Source organism: Formica exsecta, unplaced genomic scaffold (genome assembly GCF_003651465.1).
Source record: "Formica exsecta isolate Colony F162 unplaced genomic scaffold, ASM365146v1 scaffold97, whole genome shotgun sequence".
Lineage (NCBI taxonomy): Eukaryota > Metazoa > Arthropoda > Insecta > Hymenoptera > Formicidae > Formica > Formica exsecta.
Window position 1 is genome coordinate 117,197 of NW_021853733.1, and position 14,081 is coordinate 131,277.

Below are 14,081 nucleotides of genomic sequence, written 5' to 3' on the forward strand. Positions count from 1 at the left end.
TATACATATACACACACATGGTGTCCCATTTTAACTTTCACATCGTAATATTTCAAAAACCATGCATTTTCAAAAAAAAAAATGTTTCAGACAAAAGTTATTTGATTTAAAGGGGGACGTAAGAAGGTGCCATTGGTTTGATCTTGGACAGTCGTTTGAAGGTCACCTTTAACTTCTTAAATGGAAATCCCCATTTTCCATTATATATTCTTGTAGTTTAGCTCGAGAGCACTATAATAAAGTATTTTCAAAACACTATAATAAAGTATTTTTTCATTAAGTATTTTTTGAATTATTTTATATCTTAATCTGACATATTTTGATATAAAAACTAAAATATCTCGTAAAATATTTAGTTTTCGATAATCTTACCGTTATACTTTTATGTACAGAATAATGATACAAATCAATTTGTGTAAAAAATCATATAATTGTTAAAAAAGATACATTGTAAATAATTAATCTTTTCTTAAAAACAATTATTTTTTTTTTATATCAATTGATTTGTCTTATTATTCTGTGCATAAAAGCATTACTACAAAATTATCAAAAATTAAATATCTTACGAGATATTTTATTTTTTATATCAAAATGTCAGATTAAGATATAAAATAACTAAGATTATGTAATGGAAAATGGGGGTTTCCATTTAAGAAATTAAAGACTTTTCTGACCTTCACGCATAGACATAGTATATCTAGACCGAGTGTTGAGGAGTGGGAGCCGAGGTGCACGTAGAAAAGGACATACTCTGTTTCGTGCTCCTTGTCACGTGACCTTCAAACAACTATCCAAGGTTAAACCAATGGCACCTTCTTATCTCACCCTTCGAATCAAATAACTTTTGTCTGAAATATTTTTTGGTATAATGTGTATTTTCAGAGATAATAGCTTGTAACACTTTAAATGCCCCACTCTGTATGTATATATTAACAAATCGACTATTAAATCACAAACATTTATTCTATATAAACCATATAATGAATTAATTGTTAAACAATCTGTGATGAATTAGCTTTTACTTTTCGTGACTTAATAATCGAGACATTAATATTAGTTAAATGTGATTTGTCAATGAATAATATACGCGAAATGTAGATACGAAAATAACTCTTTTCGTACATACGTAAAAGCGCTCGCTGAGTTGCGTGCTATTTTCCAAATATATAAACATACGTGTAATTGAGGAGGCATATGCACAATGTCTCTGGGCCTTCTTTATTACTATTAGTATATCTCATTATTATTATTAGTTTTACCAAAGCTCGCCGTCTTTCTCCTTAGCCGGAACTTCGATCACTCGTGGTTTATCGATTATTCTAGCCGTGCGAAGTCCCTTTTCCACGATGCCAATAATCCATGCTTGATATCCCTCCTGTTTCTCGATGTCTTTACAATATGCCGCAGCCTATAAAATTACATTGTTCATATCAAATCGTCAATATTCAATGTATCTTAAAATTATCCGTCGCTTGACAATTAAATTTGTGTAAATATAAGTTTTTTTGAAATTGGATATAATTAATTTAAATTAATATACAATAGAAGTGCACAATTGGAAGAGTAAGGAACATCTACACTAGTTAATGATAAATAATCGTAGAACAATTACAGTTTCTTTAGAGATTACCGTCTGCAAAGATTCTCTCATAGATAGTAATTTATTGTATCAGAAAAGAAACTATAATTTGTAGCCATAAAGCAAAAGAAATTGAACACGATTGTGAATGTTCTTACCTTACTAAGTTACTAGAATTCTACATCTTACTAACAATAAACTATTCGGCATCTATGCAAGCATTTTATTAACCTGTTCTCGAGGAAGGCAGATAAGCAAACCGCCGCTCGTCTCGGCTGAATGACCCTGCAACAACTGGAACATGTTGCCGCATGCCTTCGCCACTGCTGCCATTTTGGAGATAACAGGCAGATTATGGATAACAAAGGAGACTTCATTCTTTTGATGTTTGGCTAGATTCTGAGCATGTCCTAAAAGGCCGAAACCAGTAACGTCTGTGGCTCCATGTGCATTATACTTGTGCATCAATCTTGCAGCTAAAAAAGTCAATAAAATATTCATAATTAATTTCAATTAATATAATAAGAAATTTGATTAGTTAATTTTATTGAAGCATTCTTTGATAATTGTCAAATCTGGTTTTTAAAATGTCGAGGAAGAGACACTTTTCATATAAACTTCAACTGATGACACATAATAAATCAATGTAACTATACAATTATAGGAGGAACATATCAATTAAATATCAGTTAACAATAAATAATCATGAAAGAACCTCCGTTTCTTTACCTGCCGTTCTTTAGAATACCTCATAAGTATAAGATACTCTACTGTATGGAGCAGGAAAGATAATCTATATAATTTATGGCTTACAAAAAGAACAAGAGAGAGACAAATATCTGACGCGAGGTGATTAAAATCAATCGAATCTCTTTCAAAATATCAGGAGAAAAAGCGCTTTTTGCGTATCAAATTTCATAGACAATAAAATAGATATCAAAAGTAAATTCAAATAGAATTTTAATTCAAAATTTACAACGTGTTTAAAATAATAAAATACGATAATTTTCCTCAATATTTTCCAAGGAAAAAACGACTCTATTGATTAAAAATTTTGTTATTAAAGTTAAGAGTTTGAGATATTCTATATGTAAAACAACTTTCACATCAACGCGCATCATATAATGTAATGTATATACCTGTTCTATTCAATCTGGCCATACTATCCATTGCACGTTGATAACCTTTTCTCACATCTTCCTCGCTGACCACAAGCTTGATTCTATTCCAACGATCAGGCTGATCAAGCCATTGATGCGCATTGACGGCGACTTGCGTGCCGAGAGGTTTTGTTAGAACCAAGACATCTCCCACAACAGCGTTATCTGGTCTAAACCGAGAAATAAATTTAAATAAACTTACTTGGAATCAAATCTAGTAATGTCGATTAACAATAATCATAATTACTTAATTACGTACACAATGTACTCGTTTGGCTGGCAAACAGTAGTGGCAACACCGCCTATAGTGCACCAAGGATTTACAACCGTTTGACCACCAGTCACCGTAGTACCTGCCTCTAGAGCAGAATCCTTGAATCCTCTCATAATCAGTGGCACGACGACATCGCGCTCTTTCTCAGTCATTTTTGTGCTAACTCCCAACAGCATCAGCATGTTGTCGCATTCCGTGACACCCATCGCGTATAAATCGCTGAGGACATTCGCGCACGCGATTTTACCTGAAAAGTATCTCATGGCGATGAAGAAAAAGTAGCACACTCAATACAGAATTTGCTGATTTAATGATACTTTATATGCTTTCTTTGGCTCGTTGTCTTCTTTCTTACCCATCATGTAAGGATCATCAACTAGCGGGTAAAAAAAATCTGTGGTCTGTACCAGACTGAGCCCGCCGTGTCGTACCGGCGTAACAGAGGAATCCATGCCAATGCCTAAAACAATATTATATGCTTTTGTTAAATTATTGATATAAAACAATTTAAAAAATATGTAATATAAATGTTTTTTTAAGTAAAGAATTATAATTGATTGCTTTATAAATTTGAAAAAATATAATCTAATTATTATTATACGACATATTTTATCATTTTTAAAAAATCCTTACAATATTATATAATTGCAGTATTATTAAAATAAATAATATATAAATGTTTATTATACACAAATATGATAAAAAAAGGCTAAAATAAGAAAAGCAATATATATATGTGCATGTGTTTAAAAAAATTTATTTATTACAGAATGTTTTTAAAAAAATGCTTGTTAAAACCTATCCCTCAAAATTTTGCATTTAAGAAATAAATAATATTCCAATATATTGTTATCATTACTGTTAAAAAATTTTGCTTTGCAAAAGCATAGTAAATTTATCAAGATTGAGAACATACTTCCGGTACCACGTAAAAAAAATTAGGCGGGAGGACAAGCCCGCCATTTTACAGCAGGACTGCACCTTGCGGCGCTCTTGGGCCCCGCACAAATTATGGTAAAAAGGAAAAAGAGGGGAAAAAAAAGGAGAAAAAGAAAAATCCTATGCGTCTCAATTTCAAATTTTTTCGTAGTACAATTAAAAGAAAAATAATGAAAGTATACAAAATTAGATAATCGTTCTCTCGACAATGTTAAAATCTCAAGAAGCGGTCCTATTGATATTCGCACATAATTTTTCGCCAAAATCGAAAAAGAGTGACAGAAAAAAGTATACACGGTGGGTGAAAGATGTCTGCTCGCAAGCGCGCCGCAACAGGGGGCTCACTCACCGATACGCGGAATCGCCATGTGCATGAAGTGGGCATGCTCGTGATCCTGTGCAGACGCGTCATCAGCCTGTAGTCCCTCAAGGAGCTTACCAAGAATCTCCTGAGGGACCTTACACCCTCATCCTTTCAGATCGGCGAAACGCGTCAGACGGAAGGATGCATCGAGATCATGCGCCACCGGATCGAACGGCCTACGCAGCGCCAAGGCATTCGGATTCCCCTCGAGCTCGAGCTGCGCCACAGCCAGGGCGTCCTGTGCCCCCGGGGTGCCCTGCAGTTCCGCCATCTTGCCTGAGCGATTCACTACAGATACAGACAAAAGCGCAGATTATCAGCGGGAAAAGAATCCAATCGTTTTTACGCCTTTGCCGGCTCTGTCAGTCACAATGAGCCTCGCCGATGCCCGATGTCAGACAATAATCCCAGACGAGGGGAATACGTTCCCTTCTCACGCGACGTTCCTTATCGTTCCGGGTGTTCTCACGCTCGCCCGGGAACACGGATCCGCGATCGGACTGTAACGCGTGGCTGTCGAAGGACAGCCACTGGGATCTCCCGCGCGCGAACTCGCAGCAAATGAGAATTGTACTGTTCCGCACCGGCGTCGACTAACCGGGACCGTGAGCGTCGACAAAATGGACGCGCCACCGCCGGTAACGCGATGCAATAGCGGGGGCGCGAGCGAGGCCCCATGATGCCACCGCCACGGTGCCGGTCGCGCGCTCCGATTGGCCAGTTTCAAACGCGCGCATGCGCACTCTCCTTCGCCCGCGTCGTCTTGCCTCGCAGGAGCGTAGCGGGTCACGCGCCAGCCACCAGCTATCAAGGCTACGTTCCAATTTCCGATATTCACTGCCAGTACTGAAAATCTATAGTGTACGTGACGTAGACTATAGATTTTTAGTACTGGCAGTGAACATCAGAACGCAGTCCAAGTATGCCGTCTTCTCTCGTTGTATATAACACACATACAGAGTGTTTCAAAAGTGCAGGTCAATCGCTCGGGAGGTGATTGGGGACCCAGAAACAAAAAAAAAGTTGGTATGAACATAGGTCCGGAAATGCATTGTTTTCGAGTTATCGCCATTTTTATGTTGAAATTCCAAATTGTTTTGCTTTCGAATTTTTTTGTCAACATTGAAAGAAGAAATGGTTTTTAGGAGTTTTATAACATAATTAAAATCAAATAAAAGTTGCGAGCTGCTTTAGCACTACTCAGGATAAAAAAAATGATAATAAAATATTATTCGATGACGAATCATCCTGTTTTAACCGATCATAGATTAGAATTTAATCACGATTTTGATTGGGATAAAGTCGAAATTCTGGATAGTGAACTTTTGCTTAAAAAACGCTCAATTTCTGAAATAGTGTACATTAAAAGGCAAGAAAATAACTTTAATTTGCAGACAGACAGAATGTTTATTTACACCTCTGTATTCCATATTTACTTTATGTATCGTGCGATATGAAGAGACTTGACATTCTGTCTCGAACATCCGTATATGTAACATTTGCGTTTTGTACAACATGGGTGACTCACTTAATAAGTTCGGTATATTTGTATTGCTAGTTGCTTTTTTAATGTAGTATATTTTATCGGACAGTCCTTTTCTGTCTCGAAATTCCATTATATAACATTTACCTTCTGACAACATGGGTGACTCACTCTTGGTCTGCGTATTATTACTCTGTTACATTTTTGATATAATATATTCTATATACTTTGTAATTGCGCTGAAGGTGGTCCAAAAAAAGGACCGAAACGTACGCTTTTTATGATTGTGTCTATCATTTAGTTAAAATATCAATGTAATTTGATTGTAATAAAACATATGCGCACAAATTACCGCGCTGGCTCTTGATTGCTTTTGTCTCCTTCGCATAACAAAAAAATACAGATAAAATAAAAAATAAATGAATAAATACAAAATCATCTCTTCTTACAATTTTGACAAAAAAATTTGAAAGCAAAGCAATTTGAAATTTCAACATAAAAATGGCAATAACTCGAAAGCAACGCATTTCCGGACGTATGTTCATACTAACTTTTTTTCTTGTTTTTAGGTTTCCAATCACTTCTCGAGTGATTGACCTCCATTTTTAAAATATCCTGTATACGTCATAGGGCATCTAATACGTTTGAGTTTACCGCCCGCCTAACATCTTTTTCACGCAACACGCTCCCTATAAATCTAAATGTCGCGATGTGATTAGGAGCGGAGAAACTGATTCGGAGACGCTTGAAATTCAATCTAATTCTTATCGTTAACTTAAAAAAAAGTAAATGCCCTATTTTCTAAATAAATATTTGTAGTCATTTCATTAACTTTTCTCGCGAATCGATGTATTCGTATGAATGGTGCGCGGTTTTCGCTGTCCGTCGTCGCGGATGCAAGATTATCCATATTTAATCAGCATTGATCCCTCGTCTAACTCACGTGAAAAGCTTTTATTTCGCATAACAGGATGATCAATGTGTGTGATTCGTGCAATATAGTGCGCATATGAATAATAAATATGCATGCACATGTCGGTGTATGTATATGTACATACATTACATATATGCGACAAATGCCACGACACTGATCGAGATGCATCAAAGTTTTTCATTATGGATGCGTAGTACATGCATATTAACGCCACGTTTCGCGTAATCTCAACAAATTTTGCAATCTCCAAATATGTAAACAAATTTGGTACTTATATTATAGATATATCCACAAAATAATTGTAAAAAAATATTATGATGATAATTGTTAATACTTGCCACATATTTAAAGAAGGGGCACGCAATACGATCTGACGATCGTCCTGGAATGCAGCACGACTGATCGCGGACTTCGCCTCCCGTTCGCAACATTTCCCGCGCAAATCGCAGAAACAGTCCGCTCCTTACAAGTTCCTACATGATTGCGTTTTAATATTTTTGCGCAAAATAATGTTCACAAAATGTCTTTGATTGCTCTTTTACATAACATATATAAATATTATATAATATATATAAAGGGTTTCCTTTTAATTTTTAAAACTCATATTTTACATATATTTTCGCAGACATAGAAAATCAAATCTTCTGGAAAAAATTACGTTTCATCAAATAAATCACTCGAGGCGATCCAATTAATGAGATTTCCGAGAATTAAAGTTATCGAAAATAGACAGGTAAATGTAAGTAATAGCAGAGTTGTTCGAAAAAGACATCGACATATATTATTATGCTCATGAAATGGGGACGATGATTGGAATAATTTCTTTGTTTGAATTTACGGCTTAATTAATTATGAATGACTTACATTGGGTAAAATGTTGTTAAACGAAGTATATGTATCGGTACATGTATCATGTTTGCGAATCAAACATTTGCATCGTGTTCGAATATATCGACAGAACCGTAAACGTCAAACACTCTGTGTTATCAGATGGAATTCTAAAACATAAATGAATTTTTACAACACAAATCTTTTAATTTAGACTATATCCGTAAAGTCATTATCTGAAAGAATGAGAGAGAAAGAAAAAGAGGAGGGGGGAGGGAGAGAGGGAGGGAGGGAGGGAGAGAGAGGGAGGGAGAGAGAGGGGAAAGGGAGGGGGAGAGAGAGAGAGAGACATTTATCAACGTTTATCTTTGATACATGCAATCGACTAACATAAATATACATATATGAATATCGAGACGATGAGATTCCCCAGCAAACACAGATACATCCCAGCAAACACAGATACATAACTGTAACATTGCCATAATAAAACGGAATGTAACAAGTAATATAACGTATTTGTTACATGTAACATTCACGTTAGTTGTAATTTCCCACTCATACAAAATTGCAGTGATGAGATTCTGTTATTAAAGACCGACTGTGGGTATATTCTTTATAGCTGAACTGAACTAAACTGGCTGCATTTTCCCAATGTGGAGAAAAAAAGATAAACTCTGAATTAGTGCAGCCAGTTCAGCGCAGTTCAGCTATAAAGAATAACAGACTCTGTACTTTACAGGAGTGATATGTGACTGGAAAATATTCACTGCGCTCTGTACATACCTACAATAAATATGATAGGTAAGTAGAAATGTTTTATCGGTAACATTATATAATATATATAATATATAATATATATCATTAAAACAATTACATAAAAAGTTTAATAAATTTTTAATGATGAAATAATGATATTAAATAAGTAGTGATTAAAAATTATTTATTGTCAACGAGCTATTATTAAATTAATAATATGGCCGAGGACGTTGCAATGGGATACGAATGTATGCTCCAACATAGGGCGCAACATTTGTAGAGGCGCAAAAGTTGAAGTGGGCGCGAATAATTTTTGAAGTTTTCAAAAACATGTTGACCGCTCGGTCTGCGATGACCGTCTTTACCTGGCTCGATGTCGCCTACTTGTAGAATCTCGCTTAACTAGAGATAGGATTTCGCGGCCCTATAAATCGAGAAGCAAAAAAAACAACAGCTAAAAATCATTAGCTTGCGCTGGGACAAATTCCAGCATAGAAGCGCCTAACACTGTCGTAACGCCCCGATGATGGCTAACCATAAATAAATTTTTGTGACTGTCAAGTAGACTTGCGTGTCCAGTTTCCTTCAACGCAAATAGATTTTTCGACGAGAAAAATATTTGGGTATTTTGTTATTTATTAATTCACACACACACACACACACGAATCGAAAAAAGAAAGAGTATTCTCCACAATTTATATTTCATCAATCTAAAATATTTTTAAAAACTACATAATATTTATATGTCTTGGTATTTTGTAAGGAAAAATAATTGCTCGCTTCTCAAAATTCCATACAACGTCAAGAAGAGAGTAGAGACCGGGAGAATTAAGAAATAAAGCAAAAATTGATCATGAAACTAGGAAATATTATGATATTGTACGTGCATAAGTCCAGTAAGCGATAAGTCCAGCGCACACGTACTGAGCCCATTGCCCATATCTCGTTTCGTTTCGTCCTTGTCGTCTCTCGTCTCGCATCGCGCGGGGAAGTTCAGTTCTCAGTGTAATATTAGATTCGGAACGCGTAGAGACCGGGAGAATTAAGAAATAAAGCAAAAATTGATCATGAAACTAGGAAATATTATGATATTGTACGTGCATAAGTCCAGTAAGCGATAAGTCCAGCGCACACGTACTGAGCCCATTGCCCATATCTCGTTTCGTTTCGTCCTTGTCGTCTCTCGTCTCGCATCGCGCGGGGAAGTTCAGTTCTCAGTGTAATATTAGATTCGGAACGCGCAACACGCCAAACCGTGGTAGAGGGGATAACACACAATAGAAAACCGCGTTCATGTGAGACATGTACGCGGTTCTCGATTGTATATGTATCCCCTCTACCATGATTTGGCGCGTTGCGCGTCCCGAATCTGGCATCAGTGGTCCTCAGTGTCCTCACCTCAGATCCTCAGATCGTCAGTCGTCAGTCGTCAGTCTCGCTCGTGTGTCCGAACGGGAAGGATGGAGCGCATAGCGACTAGCAATTGCGTGTGCGCGTGATCGATCGGCGCGAGCCTGTCGCGAGAGAGCCCGCACATTTCGCCCTCATATTCGCCACAACAATTTCGCGGATACGTCATCGCGAATTAATTAACGTCGTTGTCGTGATGACGTCGTCGCAGTGGCATCGTCATTCTTGCTGAAACGACGATTATTCTCTTCATCGTTTTGTTATCGTCGTCATCCCTTTTTCCCAGTCGATGAAGCGGCTTCTTCAACATAATGCAGGATATTCCCGGCGCGTCCGCCGACGACCACCGTGCCTCGAAATCGGTGCTACTCAACACCTTCGTCGTGAAAAAGAAGCGATGCCGCGTGTATCTACATCGTGGTACGCTCATCTGGGAAACCGAGCGGTCGCCTTACAGTAAGCGAGATTTGCTGTTCTTGACGCGCAGGAGAATTTTGACGACGAAAAGTCTCGTTGAGTTTTGTTTGTTGACGAAGGATTCGTGTTGATTCATCTTTCAGGAATGTAAGGTATTGCGAAGGTAATAGCGCGGAAGGAACTGGATCAAGGTTGTATTTTAATTAATATGGATTCTGTCTTATTTTTCGACGACAAAATTTCTCTCACGATAAATTTTTCTTGATGATAAATAAAATCGATTAATTAAATTGTTATCGAGGGGCGTACATTTCTTTGTAGCAGCAATGTTGAATATTTAAACATGAATATTATATATGTATATTTGAAAGCTATATTTTAATTAACGTGGAATTGATTTTAATTTTTGTATGGTGTGATAGAAAAATGCATTTATTAAAAATTATTTTTTTTTTATTAATAGATGTGGCAGTAATGGACTTATTATTCTACCAATTAAAAAAGTACATTTCTTCATATTTTAGAATATTGAATTGAATATTGAATTTTAGAATTAATTAATTTATAGTTGGAATTAATATTAAAATGTATTATACATGTATAAACAACATTTTTGGGGCACGCTAGCACAAGCTTCGTAGAAAGAACTAATAAATATTTAGATGAGAATTGGACAACAATTCGAACATTTAAAGCAAAAAAATAGAAAAACTATGGTTTTTCATTTAATTTATGGTTTTATCATTAGTTTGAATGCACTCTACTTTAAAGTTTAAATGCTTATAGCTTTTGAAAGAAGCATTTTTCAAACAAATGTTTCAGATAAAATTTACTTGTTTTTCCCCGTACAATCCAAATATGTAACATTTTATAGGGAGTTTTATTTGAAACTATAAAGTTATTCTTTGCCCCTCTTGAAGGGCGATCGGGGGCGATTTTCTATTTACATAGTTAGAAAGGTCTCTCGAATACATGAAACTTTCTCATAAACAACTTTTTGATTCAATAAATATTTTTAGAGTTATTGGCTTGTAACGTTTTATTTGCCTCACCCTGTATAAATATATTATCGTTCCATCGAGATAATGTATACATATATACGATATTTTTTCATAGGAAAAAAATGCTGAATATTTAACTCAAGATTTAGTTAGTTTGCTTTAGAATGAAAATTAATGAAATAAACATGACGCGTAAAATATGCTCACATTAGATGTTCGGTAGATAAAAAATGATAGAAGAGAAAGAGAGAGAAAGAGATAAAGATAGACAGATCAATAATTTTTTCGAGTGGACAACAGTTATGCGCGCTCCCTTTCTTGCCTTGATAAACTCTTCTTAGAGTGAGTCTTACTGTTTAAAAAGATAAATGAACACTGGATTGGATAATTATTTTATTGACGCAATGTATTTCTTCTTGGCAGAAAAGAGAGAATTAAATATTTAATTCCAGAGTTTTAATTGATTCTCTTTAAAGTCATATTGAGTTTCACGTAACAGATGCTCGCGCAATTTGACAGTTTGATGGAAGCTACATACACACAGACACATTTGTGATAGATATTTATGTAAAATTGGCGTACAAAAATTTCTGGACAAGTATTTTTTTAATTCTGTCTTTTGAAGGCAAAATTAAAATAAAATGAGATCGAAATTATAGAATCTCACGCATTCTACTTGTCATGAGCAGATCAAACGGAATAGATTAGATGGACATAAAGACAGATCAATAATAATTCGAGTCAATAGTAGCGCGCGCGGTTGCTTGCCTTACTTGTCGTTCCTTTCTTGCCCTAGTTCTCATCCTCTTATCTTACCTTATTTTATCTCATCTGATTTTTTGCGTTTCTTTGATATACTATCTTGCAACTTATTTCTCACGCATTTTTCTTTTTATATGAAAATAATAATTCACACAGAGAAAGAAAGATAACGATCGTATCTTTCATTCGCTCTTTATTTGTTTTTCGCGCTCAGCAAATCTCAAGTTGTCAAGAGTTATTATAACAAATCGGAGAGAAAAAATATACTATTTTTTTAAGTAAAAAAATAATAATTGTTTTTAAGAAAAAGTATGTAATTATTTACAATGAATTTTTTAAAACAATTATTTGTTTGTCTTAAACTTATAGATTTTAAGATATTTTAGTGGATACATTTAAATGGCCTACCCTGTATATACAGGGTGGGCCAAAAGTCTGGATACAGTCGAATATCTCATAAACAATGCAATTTTGGAAAGAAAGTTTCAGACAAAAGTTGCATGGTTTCGAGAGAACCACATGATAAAAATATGGACTTGAGCTTGAGTGACCTTTTCAAGATGAGGTCAATGTGATCAATGTTTTCTTAAATAGAAACTCCATTTTTTATTGCTTATTCTTGTAGCTTATCTCGAGAGCTTTTCAAAACACTATAATAAAGTATTTTTTTATTAAGTATTTTTCGAGTTATTTTATATCTTAATCTGACATATTTTGACAAATAATTGTTAAAAAAGATATATTGTAAATAATTATATATTTTTTCTTAAAAACACTTATTTGTTTTTATACCAATTGATTTGTCTCATTATTCTGTACATAAAAATATTACGGTAGGATTATCGAAAACTAAATATTTTACGAGATATTTTATTTTTATATCAAAATATATCAGATTACGATATAAAATAACTCGAAAAATACTTAATGAAAAAATACTTTATTACAGTATTTTGAAAAGCTCTCGAGCTAAGCTACAAAAATTTGTAATGGAAAGTGGAGGTTTCCATTTAAGAAATTAAAGGTGATCTCTTCACGTGATCTTCAAATGACTATCCAAGGTCAAGCCAAGGTCACCGTTGTACGTCGCCGTCTAAACCATACAACTTTTATTTTAAAAGTTTTTTTTGTAAAATTACATATTTTCGAAATATTTGCTTGTTAAGATTAAAAAGACTTACCCTGTATGTATATATATTAGGGTGGTTGTTAAAAAAAAGATTATCGCTGCCGCCCCCTCAAAGAGTAGTAATTGATAAAAAAAAAGTTTTGTAAATATCCCAAGTCTGTAAATTAAAGTGAACAGGTGTCTCTTGAAAAGAGAAGTTTGGAAGACATTTTTTTAATTTTTGCTTTGTTAATTAGCTGTATCAGCAGTTGAGAAAATGTTTTTTTGCAGTGCGGCAAAACAATCGAATTTTAATGAATTTTTTTATCAATCATACAAAAAAAAATTCTTAACTGCTGATACAGCTATTAACAAAGCAAAAATAAAAAAAACGTCTTCCAAACTTCTCTTTTCAAGAGGCACTTGTTCACTTTAATTTACAGGCCTGGGGTTTTACAGAACTTTTTTTTTTATTAATTACTACTCTTTTAGGGGGCGGCAGCGATAATTTTTTTTTTAACGGCCACCCTGCCCTTAAGACTAATAAGCGCTTATTAATATAACTCGAGCAATTCAATCTCGCAAGATGGACTAGTGTGTGACGTGGTTAAGTGTGTGATGCACGGTAAAAGCTGTATGTCGATTGTGTGGCCTTGACCTGTCATTGGTACAGCATCTTTTGCGCCAGTAGCGTATATCTCATTACGTTTTTTTTTCTTTTCTTTAATAGCTGTGTGATTATACATGTACGCAAAAGCAATTAAAGAAGACAAAAAAATGGAATTGTAATATAAATAGAATTGTTGCTCTTTAATATGCAATCTTAAATAGCTGAAGGCAGAATTAAATTTTTACTGGACGCATCTTCGATGAATTGATTTGTGACGTGATTGTAACAAAATATAATTCTACGATCAAAAGTCGAATTAAATATATAACCAGGATGTCAATTGCACATGTTAAAAACAAATTTACAAACATATATAAATAGGTATATAATTCAAAATAATTTTTAAAATGTCAATATAATTTAAAATAAGATATAATTTAATTTTTTTTATAA

The 14,081-nt window shown here is 34.6% G+C and overlaps 2 protein-coding genes across 3 annotated transcripts in view; one reads left to right on the top strand and one right to left on the bottom strand.

Moving 5' to 3' along the window:
- Window positions 1-774: 774 nt before the first annotated feature.
- LOC115245412 (selenide, water dikinase) lies at window positions 775-4,587 on the bottom strand. Its single transcript, XM_029823719.1, has 6 exons — window positions 4,302-4,587; window positions 3,369-3,473; window positions 2,999-3,260; window positions 2,719-2,909; window positions 1,811-2,055; window positions 775-1,408 (listed from the first exon to the last, which is right to left on the bottom strand). The coding sequence occupies exons 1-6, from the start codon at window positions 4,585-4,587 to the stop codon at window positions 1,256-1,258; spliced, it is 1,242 nt and encodes a 413-aa protein (XP_029679579.1). The 3' UTR covers window positions 775-1,255.
- A 5,114-nt stretch (window positions 4,588-9,701) lies between these two features.
- LOC115245407 (ceramide kinase) overlaps window positions 9,702-14,081 on the top strand; it is a 29,463-nt gene continuing 25,083 nt past the window's right edge. Inside the window, exons 1-2 of one of the 2 annotated variants that reach the window (XM_029823715.1) lie at window positions 10,050-10,186; window positions 10,291-10,310. In XM_029823715.1, coding sequence (XP_029679575.1) covers window positions 10,128-10,186; window positions 10,291-10,310 — 79 coding nt within the window. In that variant the 5' untranslated portion in view covers window positions 10,050-10,127. Of the gene's footprint in view, window positions 10,187-10,290; window positions 10,311-14,081 lie in introns of both variants that reach the window. The other variant, XM_029823714.1, reaches the window with a different exon arrangement.